This window comes from Stegodyphus dumicola, chromosome 4, assembly GCF_044657685.1.
Source record: "Stegodyphus dumicola isolate Sdum_Otavi_A_Nest chromosome 4, ASM4465768v1".
Classification (NCBI taxonomy): domain Eukaryota; kingdom Metazoa; phylum Arthropoda; class Arachnida; order Araneae; family Eresidae; genus Stegodyphus; species Stegodyphus dumicola.
In genome coordinates this window covers 23,344,344-23,369,502 of record NC_140771.1, presented here as the reverse complement: position 1 = coordinate 23,369,502, position 25,159 = coordinate 23,344,344, and the positions used below count along the sequence as shown (strand labels likewise).

Below are 25,159 nucleotides of genomic sequence, written 5' to 3'. Positions count from 1 at the left end.
AAATTAAAATTAATTCAAACATTTTTTTTTTTTTTTTTTTTTTTTTTTTTAATGCATAAGTGAATGACTGTTGAGCAGGCAGGAGACAGACTTATCAAGGGGAAGTTGCCTCCAAACCTAACTCTCCAATCATTCAATTCGTGTTTCGTCATTCATGTAGGCATGGGTAAAAGTCAAAACCAAAAGTAAAAAGTGAAGAATGTCCAAAAAGAAATACCAATAAAGTGGTACCCTTATAAATTAGCATTTAAGAATTAAAGTTCTAAAAAGAAAAAAAAAATAAAGAATTCTTTTGATAAACAAGCAAGTAAAGTCAAGTATTAAATTAAATTTTTTTAATTAAATTTTTTAAAAATTAATTTTTTATAAAAAATAATTTAGAAACCAATATATTTTAGAATCTCTTTTCTACAGAAACCTCCCCGACACGAATATGCATATCAAAAAAAAGAAACTAAAAAAGAACTAGACATAATCCATATAAACCAATAAGAAACAAAAAGAACTAATTCACAATTTTTAAAAAACAAATATATACTTAAAAAATAATTACATATCTAGAAAATACTTAAATACTACATAAAAAAATTTTTTAAAAATACTTAAAGGAAGTAAATAGTAAGTGTTAATTCTAACTTACCTACTATATGAGCGTTGTGGTCCGCAAAAGTGTTTTTAAAGAGAAGTAAGTGTGTTCTTCAAATTAATTATATAGATAGCGCTTATGTAGATAAAGTTGAGTGCCAAGCTGCTATCTTTGTTATATTAATTTTTTTTTTGCAAACATTAAAATAAATAAAAATAAATAAATCTAGAAAAAATTAAATTAAAAATTAGAAATCCTAAAGGTATGCAATTCAAGTTTTAATTTTAACGATCAATTATTTAGGGAGTTAAGCCAATCAAGAGATGTAAGTTTGCTTGAAGTGATTTGTGTAAATATATTAAGAATTTAAGAATATTTTTAAGAATATATCCTTAGTAATACTAAGCAGTTCCTTTCACCTGCCTGCTAACGTAATTTTTTTTTTTTTTTTTTTAAATACCTGCTATGCGTCTGTACAGAAATTCCTAGCGTTTCCCTATGAGTTAAACTTTGCCCATCGACTGCAAGTGAACAACCGCATTCTGTAAGTTATGCCAATTTTCCCTCTCTTTTTTTCAAGGAGAATATCATGAAGCTACCGGTTTAAGCAGTCTTTGTCAAAATCTCACGATCTTCCTTAACGTGGGTTATCAGATAAATCAAATCGCTTTCCTTAAAACCGAAAGAACAATTTCCTTTCCATACTTTCAGCAATGACATTAGGTCCCGTACACAGAACATTGTTTTCGTCACTCCTACACTTGATCCTCGGTTCAACTCAAAAAGCAAGATGTATAAGAAATGTTTTTCTCACTTAACATTCCATATTTTTTCGTATGAGCAGAATAGGCAAAATGGGCTCAAAATTAGAATACAATATGTTTTCAATAATATAAACTGCAAGCTAACCAATAAAAATAGAATAATGAGTAATGAATGCTTTGCAATTCAGTTTTGCCAACCATTAGCAAACCGCCACGTAAGTATACATCAACTTAGGAACTTGCTATTTCCCGAAAATAAAAGCACCGCTTTTGATTTTTCTTAGTCAGAGACTGACTAGGTAGTAAACTGTAAAAGAAATTCTGCGACAAAGAGGCTTCGCTTGTTCTCTAAAAGATACGTTGGTACGAAACTCTTAGATTTAAAGCCAATTATTACATAGAAATTGCCATCCTTCTGGGCTTCTGTAGCTTCTTCGACTGAGATTGATGACAAGCTATATCAATCTGTCGACTTAGCAGCTGTTGGTGTTCTGCATGATTAAACTTCACGAACACTAGTCATTTTTGTGTAAATTAAACACAATTTAATAAATCTACAGTTAAATGGAGAGGATGAAAATTGTTTTAAAAAGGAAATTTTGGAGTTATTCCTTTATTCTCAACTGGAGATCTTAACATTGCGTTATGTTTTCAGCTACTGATGACGTAATCATTACGTCAAATTGGAGTTTCGGGTCCTTGCATTTCGATATCCGTAAAAGGAATTCTAATAAATGCGTTAGGAAGGCAATCTGATGTTCTTCAAAGGGAGAAATGGAGGCCACTAATTAAATGAAGGCACTATCTTTTAGAATAACGGAATTGGGTAAAGAGAAGACGTACTTAGTTTTAAAAAAAGAAAAAAATCTGAAACGCTTCAGATTTTAAACTACGTCCAAAGGGGCGTTTTCTTAACATTTTGTGTGTTACCTTTATTTATTAAATATCATGTTCTTAGCATTTAAACCATAAAATTCAGTTCAAGAGCAATATCCAAAAATAATTTTAAATTGAGCTGTGAATTTCTGATACACAGTGCCACGCGCTGGAGACTTTTTTTTTATTATTATTTTATTATTTTTTATTTATTTTTATTTATTTATTTATTTATTTTTTACAACGTTGCCATTGCTCGCTTTGAAATCCTTGAGTTTGTTAATCGGAAATTCATTAACGTTTTACAAAATATGAAATCGATAATAAAACATATTCCAAATTTGTGCTTCCATATACCCATATTTGCAGTAGGATTACGTCATTCAAAATTGGATGGCTCTAGGTACCGTTGTTTTATCACAATGTGAGAAACATACATACATTTATGCAGATTCTTCGTTATTTAATTTCTTCAAATATAATACAGAACGATAATATTTGGTGGCAACAGTGTGAAAAGTGATACAGCCTTTTAACGTAAAATGCCAAAACGAAAACAATAGTCCCTCAGGGACAAAGCCCCTTTTGACTAAAAATTAAGGGGCTTGATAATTAAAATTATGAATTTTAATATTACACGCAATACATCGTTTTCAGCAGGTTATAAACTCTGAGATGTAAAAAAAAATTTCACTCTCTGTTCTTAAAATGGAATTTAGATAGCTTCCAGATGTTTCTCTGTTCTCGCATACGAACTTCATTTCTTCTGAAATTAGTTTTAAAAAGTATTATATTTTCAACTAAATTTACCATTTAGAAGTTTATGATTTGTATCAGCTGCTCACATACTAGCTGACATACCAACACTGCAGTCTTATAGATACCTCTGTTCCGTTTCTCATCAACTGTTAACGAATTATCTCCTTTAAAATATGTCAGTATGAAAAATTATCTGAATAGTTGAGGGAAGTAACTGTGTTTGTTTAATAAGAAGTGAAGTTCTACGTAATAATTAGCACAAATAACTAATTGCCTCATTAGAAAACGGTAGAAATACTACAAAAAGCATTCTATATCTACAGTTTTCACTATCGTCACATCAAAGCTTTGAGGATGTTGATCTAGCACAAATGAAATAAAATTTTTGGTTATTTTTTCTAATTATTACATTGAACTTCATTTTTATTATCTGAATAGTGCTACATAGCCGCCAACCCTGACGGTTTGACCGGGAGACTCTTAGTTTTTCGTCACATCTCCCTGCAGATCTTAAGAATCTCGCAGTTTTTGACTTTTAGCCTAAAGCAAAGATGTTTCTCAGTAATAAATGAGATTTATTGAATGAAGGAAATCTAATTGTGAAAATTTCACTCTCCACTTTTAGTGATTTTCAGCGAAATTTTTCTTAATAAATCTTATTTTATCTGAAGTGTCTTTATTTATCTTAAACATTTGCAAAGCTTATTATGAAGCTTCACCCCATGTTAATTTTTGTATTTAGTTTTGTTTTACATCAATATCCGATGCATTGCTAAATTGATCCGCACAATAGTGTGTACATTAATTATTAATTAAGTTTTCATTTTGTTTAGAAGTAATTTGATAAATTAAAGCTTTCCTTCCTTACTCAGAATCTTCTCATTATAAAAGTATAAGAAAGTTGCAAAATGAAATTTGCCAACGAACGTAAAATTTAGAATATATAATTAAATCTTAATATATCTGACATATAATTATATTTTAAATAGTTGAATTACCTGAATCTTGCATTATAATGCAAATTTAAATAGTTCAAATTGAAAAGAGTTGAAGAAAAGAGAGTTCATTTCAAATGGTACCACCGCTAGTTCGAAAACTTCCGAAAACTCTGGGCACAAAAACCTCCCGGTTTTACATATTTCAAAGTTGGCAGCTAGAGATTTAGAAGCATTACTTCAAGAATGAGAACTTTGTTCCTACAATTAAAAGGATCTTACCCTTTTAAAAAATAAAATTTAAAAAAATTAAACCAAAACAATTTTAAAACATTAATTTGTTTGTTTTATCCCTTCCTTTTATATTTTAACAAATTTAGTTTTACATATTAGTTTTATGTGTTTGCTATTCAATGGCATTACTCTTTTTTCATTATCAGTAACTCCTTTTTGTTCATAGTGTCCATTTATTTACATTTATAGGTGATACAAGAGACAAAGTTCCAAAGGCTGCTTGTAGAAATGGCTCATATAATAAAGATTCATCTGAAGTGAGTTACAAATTTTACATTGTTATGAAAAACTCTCTTAACTTTTGGGGACTGCATTTTGGAGACACATACCTATAATACAGAGTATTCCAAAAATCTTTGATTATTTAGAAAATTTTTGCTATATTACACATATTATTACAATAATTTAAAAAAATGTTTGTGTCATCAAATTTTGATGTGTTTGAGCGACGAAAGTTCGCACATCTGTTCAAAACTCAATTTCAAGTCAACTGTGCTCCAAAACGCAAAATGATCTCTGTTGTCTGAGGCATCTGTATTTTGAGTTTTGCAAGATTTTTCACCTGAAAAATAGTGAACTTTGTCCATGACAGCTCTTTAACAAGAAGTCTTAAAAAATGAATGTCTGCTCTCTGAAGAAAAGAGAGATCTGATATTAAAATATCTCATCTAATTCATTTGTTTGAAAAGAAAGTTTACCCCTTTAAATCGGTACTTCAGGTTCATTAGTCAAGTGAAATTTAGGATAAAATTAACTTATTTCAGGGATGTCGAAAATTTTTTTAATGCAAATTTCTTTTCTGGTAGTAGGTTTGATTTTTTTTTCCTCTTCGTAGCTTCTCCCTTCCCCCACCCCAAATATAAAATCAATAACGTGTTTTAGCTATTGAATCTGTGGCTTGAACCCAAACAGTCTTTACAAAAGTTTTGGAAAAATTTTTGTGTTATGTAGGTTTGTAAAATGTAATGCTGCTATACATTTATCATCCACTCTCCTTGTCAAGTGATATTACTGTGAAGAATATAAAATCTTTGTATATCTTACACATAGGTTTACAACTTCTCAGAGTGCTGCCGTTTGGTAAAATTGAAAAAAAAAAAAAAAAAAATGCTTTGTCTTTTAACCCTTTGCGTTCGTATGTCGCCATCATGTGGTCGCCACAATACGCTCTTATATGCTGCCATACATTTGCCATCCTACTTTTTACCATTGCACTCCGTATGTAGCCTTTTTTTGCCCTCTAATGGTGTGTGGAGGCAAGTGCGCCGAAAGGGTAGGGGCAAAAGGGGTTCAGTAAGCCAGAGAAGCTTGTTCGCAGTGTCACACGCGTCTCTCCACCTCGCTGATTTTTGGGAGAATGAACTAGCTAGAAACTGCAAGAGTGAACTAGCCTTGCCTGCCCAAGGCTGTGTAGTTGGAACTTTTTTTTTTTAAAATTTACTTCTCAATTCGCAAGGTTAAGTGTGATATATTCCCATAAAAGTGGATCTGAAAAAAGTTCCGAATTGATTGGAAATGTGCAAAGGGTTAAATTTAATCTGTGATTTCTTAGTAAAGTAAGCAGTGGGAAAATGATACGCATACTTCTTAATAACTGAAATCTCTGTTTTATTTTTTAATATTCTATTTAACTCATACAATTTGAAACACATTTCATATACAACACAAAGCTGTTCAACCCACTACGTGAAACTGGATACTTCGGACTTTTCATCACATATCCTTGTGTCTTAATAAATATCTCCGAATTTTTTATTTATCTGAGTTTAGATTTCTCTTTAAAAATTCTTGTGAAAAAACTATTGATCACTAAATATTGAGGAAAAAAAATATAAAAGTAATGATATTGTCATCTCTAGAGAAAATTCAAACTATGTATTTTCCCCCTTCCCCAGATGGTTTTAAACGTAATTTTTCTGACTAGTTATTATTTGATCTAATGTCAAAATCATTTCGTACGTAGTGTAATGACTCAAATTATATAATATAAATGGACTTCGAATTCAGTTCATATTGATAGAATATTTTTTGAAATTCTACTGTCATACAGTATGAAATTCTTCTGGTATTTAATGTTTCAAGGTTAGGAGCTGTAACAATATCTGCAGTTAATTTTTTATGAACATCTTCAGTATTGTTTTAAGTAATAAAAGATGCTTATAATGCTTTATATTGGGGGCTGTGAACTTTTTTTTTTACTATATCATTTTTCAAAAATGCTTGAGTTCGACGGGCACGGTGAAGGAGCTACAATAATAACAGTAAATATATAATAATAGCAAAAATACCAATAAATATATAATTGTATGAAAAGTAAAAAAAAATATATATATATATAATTAAATCAAATAGAGCTAATGTATGGAATTGCATAAATTGTAATGTTCTAACGATTTTTTTCTTATTGCTAAAACATTCACGGAAAAATATAGCTAGCCAGGCAAGAAAACTGCACATTGTTATTATTGCGCAACTGAAATAGAGTTTGACATGCAACAAAGAGCTGCAATAAAAATATTTTCTTAGTACCAACTACTGCAATATTGTTTATATCTTTTTGTAGGCTTTTAATTTGAAGGCGTACTATGTTTACAACTCGAAATACAAATTCTTGAAATGACTTTTATGTACGAACAGAGGTTATGGATGCTAGTTGGACGAAGGAAGACTTTCCTAATCTGAAAAGCACAGAAGAAAGTAAAGATAACAAGGAAACTGACGCCACTGCTATACCTAGTTAAAGCGAAAAGGTTAAAGAGTGAAGATTTCAAATTCCGAGGGAAGCAGGCTCTGTAACCTACTGGATTCTGGATGATAAAGTGCAAGATTTCCTCAAAAATATTGTTATGCTCATTGAAAGAATTCCCAAGGCAAGGACTGTTGCTGACAAACTTTCTGCAGGCTTCAGAGCTGTCACGTACATAATGAAAATTGCAGAAGACGAAAACTGATGTGTTCTGAGAATGTCACCTCTTCCTTAATTTCTTGAACAGCTTTCCCATCATTTAGTCCATCTTCGATGCTTCTTGTCAACACGTTTTTATTCTAGTCTTCAAAATACATTCGAGTTCATCACCAGGTTATTTTTTGGTATAATTCGAAACTTCATACTGTTCTACAAGGGGTAGGGCCTTCTGCTCAGGTACCCTTGGTGTACCGAAGCACCGTTCCACTGAGGAGAGGTTATGGATGTAAAACTTGCGACGCCGTGGTTGAACAGAATATACGAGAATTATGGGGACTGAAAATGGTGTACTGTATGCGGAATTAGATGTTTAGCAGTCGAGAAAAATTGATTCTTCTGCTCATGTAGTGTTCCTTGTTGCCACCTCCTACTATGTATTATGTACACCTCAGTGCATAAATTGCGCCGGAGCCCAACTCCGGTACTTCTCAATTTTTAAGATAAATTACAATTTTAGCCGGAGCGCACCGGAGCCCTAAATAAGATGAGCTCCGGTACTTCTTTTTATAATAAGTACTTAATCAGCTATACTTTAAGTTTATTTAATTTTTGTGATGATAAAAGAACTTTTTCACCCTCTACGATCTGAGCTTAAATTGGGCCGGTGCTTCTTAGTTTTTGTAATAAATCATAATTCTAGCCGGAACACACTGGAGCCCTGAATAAGAAGACTGCGGCACTTCTTTTATGTAATTGAATAACAATTTCAGTAGAAATTTTATCTCGAAAATTTTATTTTAACAATAAAATTATATTAAAAATCGCTTGTTAAATTTCAATTTATGTCTTTACATTTTATTTAATTTTAACTATTTATTTACTTCAATCTTTAATTATTTCAATAAATAATAATTAAGTATCTAATAATTATCAATTAAGTTATAATTAATTGTATAATAATTATTGATTGAATAACAATATTAAACATTAATTAAATAGCTATTAATTAATTTGATAATAGTTAATTGTTTCATTTAAAAATTATTAATGAATTTAATAGTCCTTTTATTTACTTATTTACTCTTGTTCCTCTTTGCTGACGGTCTTCCATAGGGCTCCGGCACTTCTAATCTTAGAAATTAAGCCCTGGTACACCTTGCAAAAAAAAAAAAAAAAAAAAAAAAAAAACGCAGTTCTTTATCTCTCGTTCTACTGGGCCGATTGAAAATTTAACTTGATTTTTCATGGCTCAACAGCGCGACTAGGATATATGTTAGATTTATATATATCATTGTTCTAACAGGTATTCTGACCTAAGATCGGATTTTTCTGAAAAGGCATACCGAATTTTTTCCATGTTTTGATTCTACGACTCAAATGAATGCCAAAGTGCCAAGTTTTGTAAAAATTATAAGAGTAGTTTTTTAGAAAATTAGCTCTCAATGTTTTAGCTCCTCAGTGTTAATAAGTACATACCAAATTCAATTAATACTTTTTTTTTTATTATTATTCAACTTATTCGATTCCTTCTTTTACAGTTCGAAATTTAGGTTCAAACCCCCCCCCCAAAAAAAAAAAATCACACCTATTTTCTGATTTTTTAATTTGAACATTTAAGTAAATTTTTTCGAAAATTTTTTTTAATTAGTTGGGCTTAATTTGAGTCGAGAATCGAAATATGGAACAAAATCGGCATGTTATTTCAGAAAAAGGTCCTATTTTGTGTCAAAATACCTATGTTAAAACAATCCTGTGTACAAATCTAACATATATCCTAAGTTTTTCGAGGCATGAAAACACATGTTAAATTTCGTCAATCGGCCCATTAGAACGGGATATTTAGAACTATCCCTTTTCTTGGGGGGGGGTGAAAGGTGTACACTGTGCAAAACAGAAGGGGATGACAGTTCTACTGGGTCGATTGAAGAAATTCAAATTGCGTTTTCCATGCCTCGAAAACGCGACTCGAGATATATATTATATTTATGTATAGCTTTGTTATAACACAGCTATTTTGACACAAAATCGGACTTTTTCTGAAATGGCATACCATTTTTTTTTTTTTTTTTCCATATTTCGAGTCTACGACTCAAATTATGCCTAGATATTAAATTTTGTAATTTTTGGTGAGAAATTTAAAAATTTATCTCTGTTAATTTTTTTCAGTTTGCGCCAAGAATTATGCACTTAGCGAACTTCTTAATTTATGGCAACCTACTTTCTTTTATTTTTTCTTTATTGTCCACGAGCGGGAAAAAAGTCATCGTGCATACTTTCAAATAATTTTAACAAAGTGCGTAAGCCACATTTTCGTTATTATTTTTTAAAATAAATACGCCAAAATGTAAATTCACTTATTTCTTAGGAAGTTTTGAATAAAATAACTAATTTTTTGCAGGTAGGCTTAGAAATACATCTGCTTTAAGATGATGGCAAAACTTTTATTGCTTATAATTCAAAATTGTTTTCGAAAAATATATAAAAATTATTAAATAATTCAAATTTAAAAAATAAATCGTAAAATATAGGCGAATTTTATTTGGAATGAACCTAAATTTCGAAATATGAAAGGAAGAGTCAAATAAGTTTAATAAAAAAGAGATATTAATAAATATATGTCAAAGTCAATTAACATTGAGGAGCTAAAATTTTGAAAGCTAATTATTTAAAAACTACTCGTGCAATTTTTACAAAACTCGGCATAATTTGAGTCGTAGAATCGAAATATTGAAAAAACGTGGCATGTCATTTCAAAAAAGTTTTGTGAGTTTTGTGTGAATATATGTATATGAAAACAATGCTATATATAAATCTAATACATATTTTCGCGCTTTCAAGACATGATAAACACAAGATGAATTTTGTCAATCGGCCCAGTAGAATGGGAGATACAGAACTGCCCCCCCTTTTTTTCACAGTGTACATGGTACAGAATTAGATAAGTTTTTTAATTGCTATAACTTTGTTCCTGTTAACATTTTTCACACTTTTTTTAATGTGTCAAGCATATTTAAACTAATTCTATGTGTATGATTTTTAAAATTAATTTTCTAATGTGAATTTTTAACTTTAACCTGTTAAGCATTATAACAAATATTCTGAATAATGACATCATTTCTTTATTAATTTTTATTTATTTATTGGCTTAGTTAAAATCAAAAGCTTCCTCAGGGCCTTCTGTTTTATTTCTGTGGCTTTGGAATTGGTTTGTTACTCTACCAAAGACAGTCTCAAATTTGTATGCTGATCTTAAGGTAATTTTACCTTTTATATTTTGTATTCCTTTTATTTTTCTGTATAACATTTAATTAGTTTATAAGCAATAGTTTTTTTTTATTAATGAACAATTAAAATGTTCATAATAGCAGTTTTGATGTCTTAACAATGCTGTCATTCATTCAAACATGTAATTTCATTCGTAAGGTATAAACTCAGTCTAACAGAAGTTCATATTGAGAATATAATTCCTTTTCATGCATATATTGAAAAGAGGAAACAGTATCTGGAATTATACTAATCTGTCTGACATAATCAATAATGTAATTGATACTGTAATAATTATCAGACATAGTTGAAATAAAAATGATAGAAGCTTTTCATTATTTTGATATTGTTCTATAGTAACCAATACAGTAAGATATTTTTAATGATAAATATCTCGGAATGAAAAAAAAAAAATTGATTTTACACTAAACCTTGTAATTAAAAATTTCTTTAGGATAATTATTTCTTTTAAGGCCCTATTTTTTTTTTTTTTTTTTTTTTTTTTATGGATACCTAATAGTTTTCATGTCTATATATTTGTTTATGATGACGCAGTTAATGAATAGTTTGGGTACTTCTACATGACATGTACAGAGCTTAACCCTCTGAGATGACATGACCATGTTTATCTGATAATGAGATTTTTTTGGGGTTATTTCATGTATATTAGCTTATAATTTGAATTATTTTCTTCTTTCTGTAATGATGTAAATATCGTCTTAATAAATGGAAATTTATGAAAACAATAAGTAATTGCAAATTTAGCATACATAAGCTGATTTAATGCAGTTCTTCATAAGCAGACCCCCAAAACCCATGCCACTCGGAGGATTAAGGTGACCAGATATCCTGAACTGTGGAGGATATATCCAGTAGCATATTTTACATTCAGTAAATATCTCTAAATTTTGTAAGTATAATTGAAATGAATTTTGTTAGTGCTACTTGATACTGTAATGAAGATGTTTTGTGGAATTAAATATGAGGCGTATTCGGAAACTAAGTACCGTTTTGAAAAAAAAAATAGTAAAACAATTTTTTCGAATCCAATTTTATTTCTGCATGAAAATACATGTCTTAAACTATTTTTCAACATTGTTTCCGCCAATGATCAAACACTTGTCATAGTGGGTGACCAGTTTTTGTATACCATTGTCAAGGAAACTTCCCGCCAGTTTCGATAACCACGACTCCACAGCATTTTTCGTGTCATCGTCAGATCCAAAGCGCTTGCCACCAAGCTCGCGCTTCATGTGCAGGAACAAGTGATAGTCGGACGGCGCCAAGTCCGAGCTGTACGGCGGGTGATCGAACTGCTCCCAATGAAACTGTCGAATTAACGATTGAGTGACACCAGCAGTATGGGGGCCGAGCATTGTCATGGAGCAACACAATTCCTTTACTGAGCATTCCTCTTCGTTTGTTTTGAATGGCACGCCTTAGTTTTGTTAAAGTCTCACAATATTGTGCCGCATTAATGGTTTCACCTTTGGGAAGAAATTCAGTAAGCAAAACACCTTTCCTATCCCAGAAGACAGTGCACATGATTTTTTGTGATGACATTGTCACTTTGAACTTTTGTTTTTTCGGAGAATGAGTGTGTCTCTACTCCATCGATTGTTGTTTCGATTCTGGTGTGAAATGACACACCCAAATTTCATCACCTGTCACAATTTGGTTTAAAACGTTTTCTCTCTCATCACTGTACCGCCTGAGAAATGTCAGGACACTACCAAGTCGCTTTGTTTTGTGAACATCAGTGAGCATTTTTGGAACCCATCGGGAACACAGTTTGCGATAATTCAAGCGGTCAGACGCAATTTCTAACAAAACAGTACATGAAATTTGCGGAAATGCCTCTGAAAGAGTTGTCATTGTGAAGCATCTGTTCTCATGAATTGCTTCATCAACTTTCCTTACCTTAATTTGTTTAAATATCTGAGCATTAGCCTTTTTACTGCTCAGTGTAAACTCTGCAACTTCTAAATTCTGCCACTCAGTTTTTTCTTAATTCTAAAAATTTTGCGGCCTTTAAATCCTGCCAGCCTATGTATTTGCACCAACTCTGCCACTGGCCTCTTTTTTTAGTATAAAATTGAAACTCATTCAAATAAAGTAAGAATTTCTTGTAATCATAACAATCTTACTTGTTTGAAATATGCAAAATTAAAATTAAAAATCATTAAATCTTATTGTTTAAAATTAAATCTTATTTGTTTGAAGTATGTAAAATTAAATTTAAATTGAAAATGTAAAATTAGACTATATCTTCTTAACAACTGTGGCTGTGCAGAACACTGTTTCACGGTGCATGAACTGTGCTGATAATTTCAGCATCTCTGAGAGTCATCTGTCTTTATTCACAGAAAACAAAAAATGTGTGGAACTATGGAATCTATGATTATGTCTATGAATTTGTACACAAATGTAAAAGAACTTTTTGTGTATAACTTTTTAAGCTATAATATGAACATTTTATTAACTGAAATTTTTGCTATATGACAGCATGAAAAATTGAATTTTATATCTCAAATTTTTCAAGCTATATTATATTGATAAAAGAACTTGTTAAGGAGTAAAAAATATTTGCATTTGTCCATATGTTAAAAATTTCCATAAATAATATCTGTCTGCATGGGCTATTTTGAAATTTCAGTTTACAGCTCTTTTACTTCTGTTGCATTTATTGCATATCTTTAACCCTGTGTTTGAAGCACTTGGTTTTTTTTTTACAACTATTTTATGAAAGTGACTGTTTTAATGGCTTTGTTCTTTCTTAGAGTGGAGAACTTCTTGCAAGATTTACATTACTAGATGCTATGCTTCAATTCATTGTTGCAGTTGCTACTTCTTGTCATCCCCAAGGTAGGTGATTTTCCTTATGTATTTATGAAATGTTCCTGTTTTTATTTTCTCATATACATATATTGATTACAGCTTTAAGAAATAAGAAGGAAATACATATATACTTACACCCATGTTAAATATTAATATTTTAATATATTCAAAGATTAATGAATTTTTTTTTCTTACAAAGTCTAGGAACGTAAAATATTGTACACAAGAAAAAAGTAGGTGTGCTATGAAAGCAGTATGCCGCAGTGCGCAATGAATTGGAAGTTGATCTGTCAGCACTATCCTTATCTTCAGGGCAGATGTTTTTATTTTATTTGGCTTATAATTCCTTACTAAATGTAGTATTTCATCTCAATGTACTCCGTTTTTGATATGATTTAAATCAAATTTCTCGTCATTATATTACGGATACACATCAAATAGTTTTCTGATTGCAATTTTCTAATTTCGACTATGCGTAATGTATTCTTTACGCATGCACGCATTGAAAGAAATGTTTAATAAAGTAAACAAATAAATATTAAGTTTTTTTTGTATATTTTGATACCCTTTAGATCATAATTGCTCTTTATTTTATAAATTAAGTTTTCATATTTTTAATTTTATATTTTCTGCATGCCATCTTACCAGATTTAAACTGATGATCTATAATCTGGAAAAATCGATAATCCGGAATTGCCTATCTCTTTTACCCTTGAGTCCCGACGAGTCTGGATTAATGACTTTTGACTGTATCACAAATATTGAGCTTCTTAATCAGTCCAAGACATGTTATGTGTTTTTTAATTGTGTGTGATACAATGAAACCTTTTAGAATCTGCCCCACAGTTAAGTGATGATTTGATTCAATTATGATTTTCATTTTGTCATCACAAACTTCAGAAGGTCAGTCTGAACGTTGGTCATCCTCAAGTGAAAAATCTGCAGAACAAAATTTTTTAAACCAATATGACTCATGCATTCTGTTAAGCCATTAACACCATAAACTTCACATATCTCTTTGTGAGCCTGAGCCACTTTCTTGCCTTTATGAAAATAAAAAAGTGAAAAATATCAAAAATGTTTATTTTTGTACCTCATGTTAAAACTGACCATAAATTAACAGTTGTAAACAAAAATGCATGGAATTTATTTCTATAGCAACCTAAAAGTGTCAGCTGCCAAAATTCAAAAGAAAAAAAAAAAAAGTTTTAAGACTGGCAAAAGAATATCAAAGCGAAAATAACACCATCTATTTGTGCAAACTGAAATTACTTTCTTGCCAACCCAATATATTGCTTGATGTTGCATTGACATGCAATCACATTTTTTACCCTTGAGTGGCTGTGGAAGAGAGGGCTATCATTGACATAAAAAAATTAGTGAACCCCCCAAGGCATATTTGTTTGGAGTGGGATGTTGTTTGCACAGGTTTTCTTTGTTGACAGAGCAGAAGAGAAAGGAAAAATAATTAAATTCTGAAGAAGTTAAGGAACTTAAGTTCGATTAACATCAAAAGTTGTACTCTTTTTTAATTTAATAAACTTTTTATTTTTCTAGCCTATTATTATTTTATTAAAGTGATCTATCTTATCAAAATTGAAGTTTGAATTTTTGATTATGTTGGCAAAAAGTTTTTAATTTTGGAGCTGCAGCAAAGTGAAAAGTGTGTTTCATTGTCAATGAAACAAAAAGTGGAATTGCTTAAGCTGATAAAGTCATATCTGTATCCAAATTATGTAAGATGTATGGCATTGGAAAGTCAATAGTATAACACATTTAAAAAAATTATTTGTGGATTTTGGAATCTCACAGGCCAGGAAGTTAAAAAAAAAGGAGGGATATTTATGAAGCCTACTTTTTATGATGAATTTTGATGATGATAATTTTTATTTTCTATTAATGAGAACAGATATCGTAGAGATGTAACAACAGAAAAAAAACAAAAGATGTAATTAGGAATTGCAATGGACACCTCCAAAACCTGATTTACCAAACTAGAGGCCAGGGCAAAATTTCTTTTGGAGCCTCATCCCCACACTTCTAATTTTTTCACTGAAGTAGATGACACTGATGCAAACTACCATATATTTCCATGTATAAGCGAAGAATTTTTGTAATTTTTCTGAAATTAAATTACGGATGTCGGCTTATATACAGATCCACTAATCTCTCAAAAAATGCATGTACTTTTCCGTTAGCCAAGAGAAAGCTGTCATCATCAAATATTGCACTTTTTTTATTTCATTAGTTTATATTTCCGAAGTTTATGAAAATTTTTTAATGAAATAAGATACTCGTTTTATGAAAATAATTTGTTCTGTTTTCAAAATTGTTCACTATGTTGGTTCAGTTCGTTGTAGCAAGCCCAAAACATTTTATGCTGGTGACATTAGGACCCCCACTTTTTCCATTCTTGAACTGGTTTTTCATTTACCATACTGTTATTAAAACTTTTATCAAATGTGATCCCTTGTAATTTGAAATCTGCGGTATAAAAATTTTTCTTCCCGCTCATCTTTCAAATAAAATGACTCATAATATAAATCTTATCTTGTACATGATTTAGCACACGTACCACAGATCATGTACAAGATAACAAATGAATGAGAAAAGTGTGCTAGTTACAGATGTGGTTACCAGAGTTATAACTATCCCATTTGGTGTCTGGTGTTTTACTTCATAGTGATTTGATGGAAAATAATCCACACGTTTTCATGCTTTGCAATATTTTCACCATTATGGCAACATTTCTGAATTTTACATGATTTTTTTTCCATTTTGGCTTATATACAGATTTTGAATTGTGAGTAATTTTTTGAAGAAAACATTTATTTGAGGCTTAACAGGAATTGGCATTGATTTAGGAATATGCAGTACATTTCACATAAAGTATTTCATAAAATAACCCTATTATTTAATAAATTAACTATTACTTTTGATCTAAAAGCAATAGATTAAGCATTTAAATTTTGTTCGATAATAACTGAAAAGTAAGATAAAAGGATGAAATTAGATATACCTTTCAAAATATTGAATTATTATGTAGATAATTTTTGATACTTTTTGATGCCATCAAAAGTTTTTATATTAGCACTGATTTTACGTATATCTTCGGTGACATAGAGTTTTTGCATATGACATCCCATTATGAAAAGATGAAATAAATGATAATCTGTAATTTGAACTGGTATTTCTTTAGCCTCTTCAGCTTACAGGGGATATAAGTGAGCAGGATAATTTCGTCTGAAGTCTCATTTCCTATGGGGATGAATATATTTCTTAGACTTTTTTTATTTTCATTGTAGAGTAAGAGCTGGTTACATTTAATCCTTTTAGTACACAGTCAGTATAACTTGTACACTATGCCATAAGTGCATAATTTGGTTACATTCTTTTCGTTATGATTTTACATGTAATGCATTTATGATATTTTTATATCATTTTTTTATTTATATTATCATTTATTTTTTACATATTAAAACTTGAATTCAAATAATGAAGTATTGTGAAGCCAAGCTTCTTAAAATATGTCATGAATCAACATTGAATCTGTTCCAAATCACTTTTCAAGATTAAACACAAATTTGATGTTTCTATTGATTTCTGAGGTATAATAAGATGTGGTGAAATGTCTGAATGCAGAGCTTTTATGAAAATTGAACAGTGGAAAACATTTACTAACTCCTAATGTTTGAATCTAGCCACATATAAATAATCTCGTAAATAATTAGCAATAACACCTTTAAATAATAGCTGCTACAGCATAGGGGAATGGGTATATTAAAATAAGAGAAGATGCAATTGATCACATAATCAGTGGAAATATGGCATGCTGGAATAAACTTTATAAAAGTATGAAAACAAAAATCAAAAGCCTCATATTGCTTTATATGTACATATAATTAAAACTCTCATATATTTTTTGTCATTGATGTATATTCGGTCAGTATTTTTGTCACTGATGTATGATAGATGATGATATCAGTTTAATTATAAATTAATTCTGATGAATAATTCCTGCTTCAGTGAATATCTAGCTGATTTTTAATTGGAAATTTTTACACAATTGTTAAAAATATATTTTTAGTTTTTATTAGACATAAATTTTTGTAATGAGTAATAATTTGTAAACATGGCTTTCAATCTATTGTTAAGCGTGTTGCAGTAATCAAATAATTTGGATTAAAATTTCGATCAATAAGCATATCTGGCTTGAAAAATGCCTTAGACTATTTGATTTTTATTTCTTAAATTTATTGATCTTTATTTCTTACAAGTATTTCAGGTCTTGTGTTTATTTGCTGGGTTTCTTAATTAAACTGTAGGGGATTTTTTTTTCTTCCTGAAAATATATTATTTTATATTAATTTTTTTATTTTCTTCTTTAGAAGAAGCACCTGGTGGAGATATAGATGAAGTAAGTGGTATTTTGAAATTTTTATTGTAGAATTCCAATAAATCATGAACGTCAAAATCCTGTGTTTGATTCTGGACGCGAAATAGCAAAATTTCTATTTTCAAGAAATTCAGCATGGCAAATTTTTTAAGGCCAGTTTTCTTGATATATATATGCAAATATACTTTTTAATGAAAATGTACTCTATTTATAAACGTAAATGCATACTGTGAGTTCCTGTAAATTAAGACCCATAAACTCGGATCAATCCATACAAATCTGGAGGGATTTTTTGAATTATCCATAAATGAGGAGTTGAAACCAATGCTTGAATAACAATACCACAAATTCTAGTTACAAAAACAGATACAAATTTTACCTCCCGCATTATGGGTCATTGTAGCAAAGCTGTTGATTGCTTCCCCATAGCTTCTTATCTATTAGAATGTGGAATTAGTGCAGTTATGAACCTCATCACTGAAAAAAGAAACAGAATGAAAACTAGTGCTCATGGAGGTATGATGTTACTCACAAACATAGAGCCAAACATATATAACCTCATATTATCCCATCAGTTTCACTCATCTCATTAGGGAAAAGAATGTGTTTTTGTAGTTTAACTTTTTGAAGCTGGCTGGTACATTAGTTGTACCAGGAAAATGACTTTCTTTAACGCTGGCTGTGTACAACTGTCCTACCAGCCATTCCCTTCCTATTTTAGAGAATCGCCTATCTGTAGATCTCTGGGCGGTCCATTGTCGCTGCTCAGAATAGCCGCTGGCTACGCATTGTTTCCCTCTTCTTATCAGTTTGGCTACATTTTGGCAAAAACCACAGGTTTCGTCTCGTGCCAATATACTTGAAAATCAAATAGAGGTCATCTCTAATTTTTTTAGTGTTGACTTTTGCTATGATTAAAAAAGTCAGTGATTTTGCACGCTGTTTAAGCTTACCAGATTTAATGCTTTTTAATCACAGCAAATAAGAATAGATTAATTTTTTAGATTTAATGCCCTTCTAGAAAATAGTTAAAACTGCTTTTATCGTTTACTTCCTTTTTATACTTATGAATAATAAGATTTTATTTTGACTTTTGTTTTTTTTTTGGGGGGGGGAGTGCATAAAACCCTTAAGAACTGTTAACTCTTTCAAAGTGCTTCTATTATGTAGGCAATTTTGTCTGATTTATCAGGAGATGAATAAGAGAGTAATATAGTGTATGTCAACTTACTATTAAATGTATGAGAATTAGGATTGGATTACGGAAAAGCACACGAACGCTATCTGCTTAAGGGAATGGATGCTTTTGTGTAAACCTTTTTAAAAGAAAATTTCTCGCATTTATGTTCCAGGTGGAAAACTCCACATGTAATCAACCTGTTCTTCAGGTTTGATTGAATTAATTTTGTTTGCTTACTGAATTACATCAAAACACACAACAATTACCTGTATAAGGGGAGGGATGTCTTCACGGAAGACTTTCTAAGGAAAGCTGGCTTGCATTTATGTTACACAAAAAACCAGGAATCCAACCCTTTATCTTGGATTCAAACCCGAGCGAGCTACAAGTGTTCAGCCACCGCTACTGCTCTACTGAAGGGCCCGTAAAAAAAATGATAAAGAAAAAGTATTGAAATAACCAGTTTAATTTACTAACCTATATTTCTCAATCGACAGTACATAAATTAAGCATATGAGGGGATTATTTGTGAATAAATAAACTGTATTGCACTTTTCTCCACTATTTCATATTACGATGGAATTATTGCATTCCAAAGTTATTTCTCATGAATTAATTTTGCTCCATTCATGATTTTTTATATTTTCAAAGAGAAAATTTCACACTTTAAATAAAAAAAATATAAGAAAAGATACTTTATGCAAAATTTGGTGTAAACGGCTTTCTTAATTTTGCTTTGAAAATATTCCAGGGTAATAGTTTTCATTACTGGAAGAAATATGAAAAACATATTTACTACATTGTAAGTGACAACACCCAGTATGTCCTTATTCTTTTGAAAACGTGAAAGATTACTCTTTCTAAAATAAATTAGAAAATATATTATGTGCAAATAGAATATTCGTTGAAAATGAAATAGACTTCAACCTTTTGATAAAACGATGGTTTTAGACGAAATTTCTACCTATGAAAAGAAATTGACGTATAATTAATTCTTCATGAATATTTAAAACTGTTCTAAAAAATACTTTTGATGATTGCATGTATAGTACTTTTGTACTTTTGATGATTGCATGTATATATTTTTTCTCTGCTAACATAAACAAAAGCCAATTTCACAAAGAGAAATTCTTGTTAAAAATATACCTCCTTTGCCTGATAGTCCAATGTAATATTTGTTAAAGTTAAATGATGAAACGCAACCAATGTATCTCAGATTTTCTTTTTTATATTACAATAACAAAATTATCGAAAAAAGCACATTTAAAGCTCTGTTATTGTTATGTAAAGCTTTATTATTGCTCTAAGTTCATCTCAAAATCTAATTGTATTGAATCTCATTCTAATCATCTAATGATAATAAATATTATTATTATTATTTCATTACCACTATTTTGTTAATGAAAATATGTTATTAAAAATCACATTCCAGCCTGCAGACTTTCCAAAGCTAGTTCGTATTTATTATATTTTGTAAAATTTTGTTATCGTTTTCTAATTTCTAATAACAAAAACGCATGAATATAAATGAAGAGTGAAAACAAAGTTAAAAAATTCACAAATTTTTTACGAGATTGATCAGAAATAGTGAGTGAAATATAAACATTGCATACATTTTGTTCTAAATAAATAGTGCACTGGATATGCATCCAGTACTGCATATTTATTTATGCACTATTTATTTAGAATTTCATTTAAATGAAAGCAAAACAATCATCGAAAAAATCGCAAATTTAGCAACCCATCTACTATGGGATAGCGTCCGACAAACATGTAAATTTTACTGCATCCATGGAGGGGGACTAATGACTTTTCTCATTAGGAAAATGTCAAAGAGAGCGCAAAACTGCTTCGGATCGCGCCGGTCTGAAGGTTATATTATGAGAATTTCAGCCTGGTTTTAGAAGGTTAAAAAAAAATTATAATTACAATAAATATTACTTTCAACATCAAAATGTTTTACTTGTATTGTATTTTTATGTCGGCATTTACTATTCAAGACATCAAATTTAAATTAGTAATTTTTTTATTATGCACCTATATAGAGTTATTACTTTTGTGGGTTCATGGTCACATTTTTGTTACAAGAAGGGGATCCACAGGCATTTTAAGTTTGAGAATTGATAATCTATTTAAAGTAATAGCTTTATTCATATTCAGTTATGAACTAAGCTTTATTTAAATAAATATTAGTTCTGTAAATATTAAAAATAGTGTATCTATTAACGTCTAAGGCCATATCTAGTTTTGAGTGCCACTTGAAGCAAATGTTGGCAACCTTTTAATATAAAGCAAATTTTGGCACCCTTTTTTGTAAGTCAAGAAAAATCAAAATGTCTTTTGTCCTTTTTGTTGCATTGAAGAGCAACCATAAAAAGGGTATTAATTTGTAATTTTCATTATTATAATAAAATTTTTGTTGTTGCAGTCAAAATTATATAAAAGAAAACAATGATTAGAGTAATTAGATGCATGCATCAACTGGGGGGGGGGATTTTCTTAATTTCAAGGGGAGAATGCAGTCGGCCTTTTATTTACTTGTATTTAGTTTTATTTCATGAATATTAAACTACTTTAAAAGAAGTTTTGTTATTTATTAATATTTTTATGTTTTTTCTTGTTCAATTTATCAAACACATTAATTTTTTTAAATCTAAATTTATATAACTGTTCATGTATTTTTCAAGGTTTAGAATGAGGGGAATGATATTCTAGCAGTTTTAAAAGGGGTGCATGGAGTAAAAAAAAAATTGATGCCACTGTAAATATTTGAAGTAGATGTTGAATTGGACATGAAATTTTACATTGGGATAAATGTCCCTCCTTTTTTTAATGTTGTGCAAATAGGGCTGCTAAAATTAAAATAAGCTAATTCTGTTAGTATGCATTTTCCCATAAAAATATCACCTTGCCCATATTTCTCAGATGTACATCAAAGAATCTGAGATATGGAGAAAAATGTAAATTAATTGAATTAGTTTAGTTTAAAACTTTATATAATCTGAAAATTCTTATAAACTAATGATTTATTATTAGCTAAGGAATATATTTTTGTAATTTTAAAGAACTGGTAGGAATATTATAAAATTTTGCTATTAAAACTTAAAAGTGGTATGGTGTTCATGATGAATTTTAGGATGAATCTTTAATTTTCAGAAATACTTCTTTTAATGTAATATATTTTAATTTCTTGTTCCTCTTGCTACATTGCTTTTAATTTTCTTTTCAGAATAAAGTAAATACTGATTCACCTAGCAAAAGTGATTTAAAGGCATTTAAAGGTTAGTTTTTCAAAAATTAATATTTCAATTATATGTAAAATAATAAATGATTATTATTTATTACAATTAATTTTTTTTTCCTTAGGTACTGGTAGAACCTTGCGTTCACGAACAGCTGATACTCATTCATAGTTAAAAATCTAGACATTTTTTTCTAACATAGGCATAACCACCAATTACAATTCTTTTTCTGTTGAAGCTTTTTTCCATTTATAAGAAGTTACTTAATTCTAGAAGATTTTAATACATCAGTTAGACCTGAACTTAATGTTTCTCTGCCCTTCCCACATTGTATGAAATATATTTTTCTGTAAACTACTGTTAAGTGTAATTTGTAAACTTTATATAGAAATTCCTTATGTTTGTAATTTTATATTATTTTATGTAATATTTTGTAACATTGTCTGCTCTTGATGTGTAATTAATAATTTGCAGGTATTTTTGACCGACCATCGTTTCTATATTTCTGTAGTCAGTACATTTCATTTTTTTTTTTCAGTATTTATAAAGATATTTTAGTATGAAGAATGAAGAATATAATTATTGAATGATTAATAGAGATTTATTTGTAATGTTGGGTTATATTGGGTTTGGAAAGTTATCAACGAGTTTATTTTTAGGTATGGTTCAACTGCCATTTGTGCGATTACTTAAATGAAGTTCTGCTTTAATTTTTTTTAACTAATTACTGTAGCTAGTATTGTATCATGAACCTAGTGAATTTCTTATAAAATTTCAAAAGAACTTAGTGTGCATGGTTTAGCATTTCTCCGAGTTCAAAACTTAAAATACAGAACTAAGTAAAACTTATTTAGTATTGTTAATAATAGTATTAAATACTTACTTGTTTTCCAGTGACTCGGGGCTTGGCACATTTAAGGATTAATTTTTGGGTAAATATTTAAATTTAATTATAATTATCCTTTTCTGGTAAATATTATCTGCCAACCATTCCATCCACATGATAAATTACTGTGATACAGTGTGTATAACATTATGACTAATGAAGCTGGTATTGTGAGGATGCTTCATTTGATAATACTTCAACTTATTTAATAGATATTTTTGTTTCATAATTTCATATTTCATTTGTGGCATCTGTTTGTATGTAACTTAACTTCACCATTTTATTTTTTACATGATGAAATGTTCTAATTTTTATTTTGATAAACTATGAAGGATCTGTACAAATAGATCTGCATTTATGTGGCTGTCAGTTTTTTAAAGTTTCATGTAAATGTGTATCTATTTATAATACACCATGTTTGTGTATATATTTTAGTGCACATTCAAAGTTGACGCCAAAAAGAGAATAATAGTTGTTTTTATGTTTAATTGTATTCTTAAGTCATTTTTGTGTAATAAAAAAATTTCTAGATTATTATTATTGGTAGTGCTCTTTTTCTTTGATTGTTTGCACAAAATGTCCTAAAACATTTAATACTGGTATTCCAGATTATTGAAATAGATGGTCTAGAATAAGCTTATCATAAATTTAGCTTTAAATAAAACAAAAGGAAAATGTCTTCACAAAAAGCTATCAGGAAAAACAAACTTAAATTTTTAATATTTAGATAAGGTAATGATTATGTTACTTTGTGATTATATGGTTATGATTACTCTGCACGATTTATGATTCAGCTTTATATTTCAAATTTCTTTTTTTAACATTTATGTGAGAACCTTTTTATCCTTGAAGAAGGACCCAGGAACTTTTTTTCTTCTAATGCATTGTTTTTGTGCAATTATTGTCAAAGTTAGATTCATTTTTGCCCAGTTAATTTAGAGAAATGTTAAACTCTTGCATTTTGAGGAAAGTCATGTATCTAGCAATAATATGAGTAATTTTGATGACAATAAAGCCCCAAATTTTTAAATATACAGTGTCGGACAAAAGTGATCTGATCTTTTTTATTTCTAAAACGTGTATAAGGTATCTCCCTCCTTTCCTCATGCCATCATGGTATAACTGAAAATCTTTATAATAAAAAAAAGAGAGAGAGAGATTTTACAAATGGCAACCAAACTAAAAGGTGGTGCATTAACAAAAAAATTTAGCTTTCTTTTTCAAAATGTATGAGGAATATGAATCCTGATTATTAATATTTGATAAGAGAAGCTAGTTTAATATCTTTTACCAATTTTTAGCATGCAGAAGAGAAAAAGAAAAATTTTGAAAACGAAACAAAAACTGATGATTGGTTGATAATATGTCACCTCCAGGATTTGGCAATTGGTCTTCCTAATTACTTGTCACCCTTTAAAAAGAGGGGAATATATAAGATATTTGATATTTTCTCCCTCCTTTCCATATGCCTTCAATGGTGTAGCTGGAAGCATGCTGTATGCGTATTCGGGAGGTTCAGGGTTCAGTTTCCAACCATAGCAAAGCACATTTTTTCAGGTTCCTGCACCAGTATAAACTTATGACCCTACAAATGTTGGGTGTACTAAATTGAAATATCTTAAAATTTGTTTTGCTTCAAAAAAGGGTTTCATCTTGTCACGTCATTATGAAATTTTTCAAAAATAAATTCTTCAGCTTAAAAGATATTTCCACTTTTGGGCACAGATTTCTTGTCATGAACTATTCTGTGGGGTAAAATTTTAATTTTTTCTAGTATTTCAGCAGATAATAGCTTTAAAAAACATATATTAGTCTATGACATGGTATCATATTATTTATGGCCTAATTATTTTTCATTTCATTTGTTATTAATTTCAATTGTTTTAAAGATTTACCTATTTTATTACAGAATTTAAGATTCCATTTTTTTGCCAAATATTCGATAGGGCTTAAGTTGGAACTCTGAGACTGTGTTTTGAATATTTCATGAATGTTTAAACCATAACTCTATATTAATAGCAGTATGCTTTCAGACCTGTATGGTAATTTAATCTTTACCAGCTTTTGTTTGTTTTGTTTTCAAAATTTTTCTTTTCCTCTTCTGCATGTTAAAAATTGGTAAAGATATTAAACTAGCTTCTCTTATCAAATATTAGTAATCAGGATTCGTATCCCTCATACATTTTGAGAAAGAAAGCTAACTTTTTTTTTTTTTCGTTTGTTAATGCAAAATC

General features: G+C 29.7%; 1 protein-coding gene across 2 annotated transcripts in view; it reads left to right on the top strand.

Moving 5' to 3' along the window:
- LOC118186586 (uncharacterized) overlaps positions 1–23,459 on the top strand; it is a 65,901-nt gene extending 42,442 nt beyond the window's left edge. For both annotated transcript variants that reach the window (XM_035356693.2, XM_035356692.2), the window contains exons 2-7: positions 4,404–4,471; positions 10,269–10,373; positions 13,164–13,248; positions 17,610–17,638; positions 22,027–22,078; positions 22,164–23,459. In XM_035356693.2, coding sequence (XP_035212584.1) covers positions 4,404–4,471; positions 10,269–10,373; positions 13,164–13,248; positions 17,610–17,638; positions 22,027–22,078; positions 22,164–22,210 — 386 coding nt within the window. In that variant the 3' untranslated portion in view covers positions 22,211–23,459. The remainder of the gene's footprint in view (positions 1–4,403; positions 4,472–10,268; positions 10,374–13,163; positions 13,249–17,609; positions 17,639–22,026; positions 22,079–22,163) is intronic.
- The last annotated feature ends 1,700 nt before the right edge of the window (positions 23,460–25,159 follow it).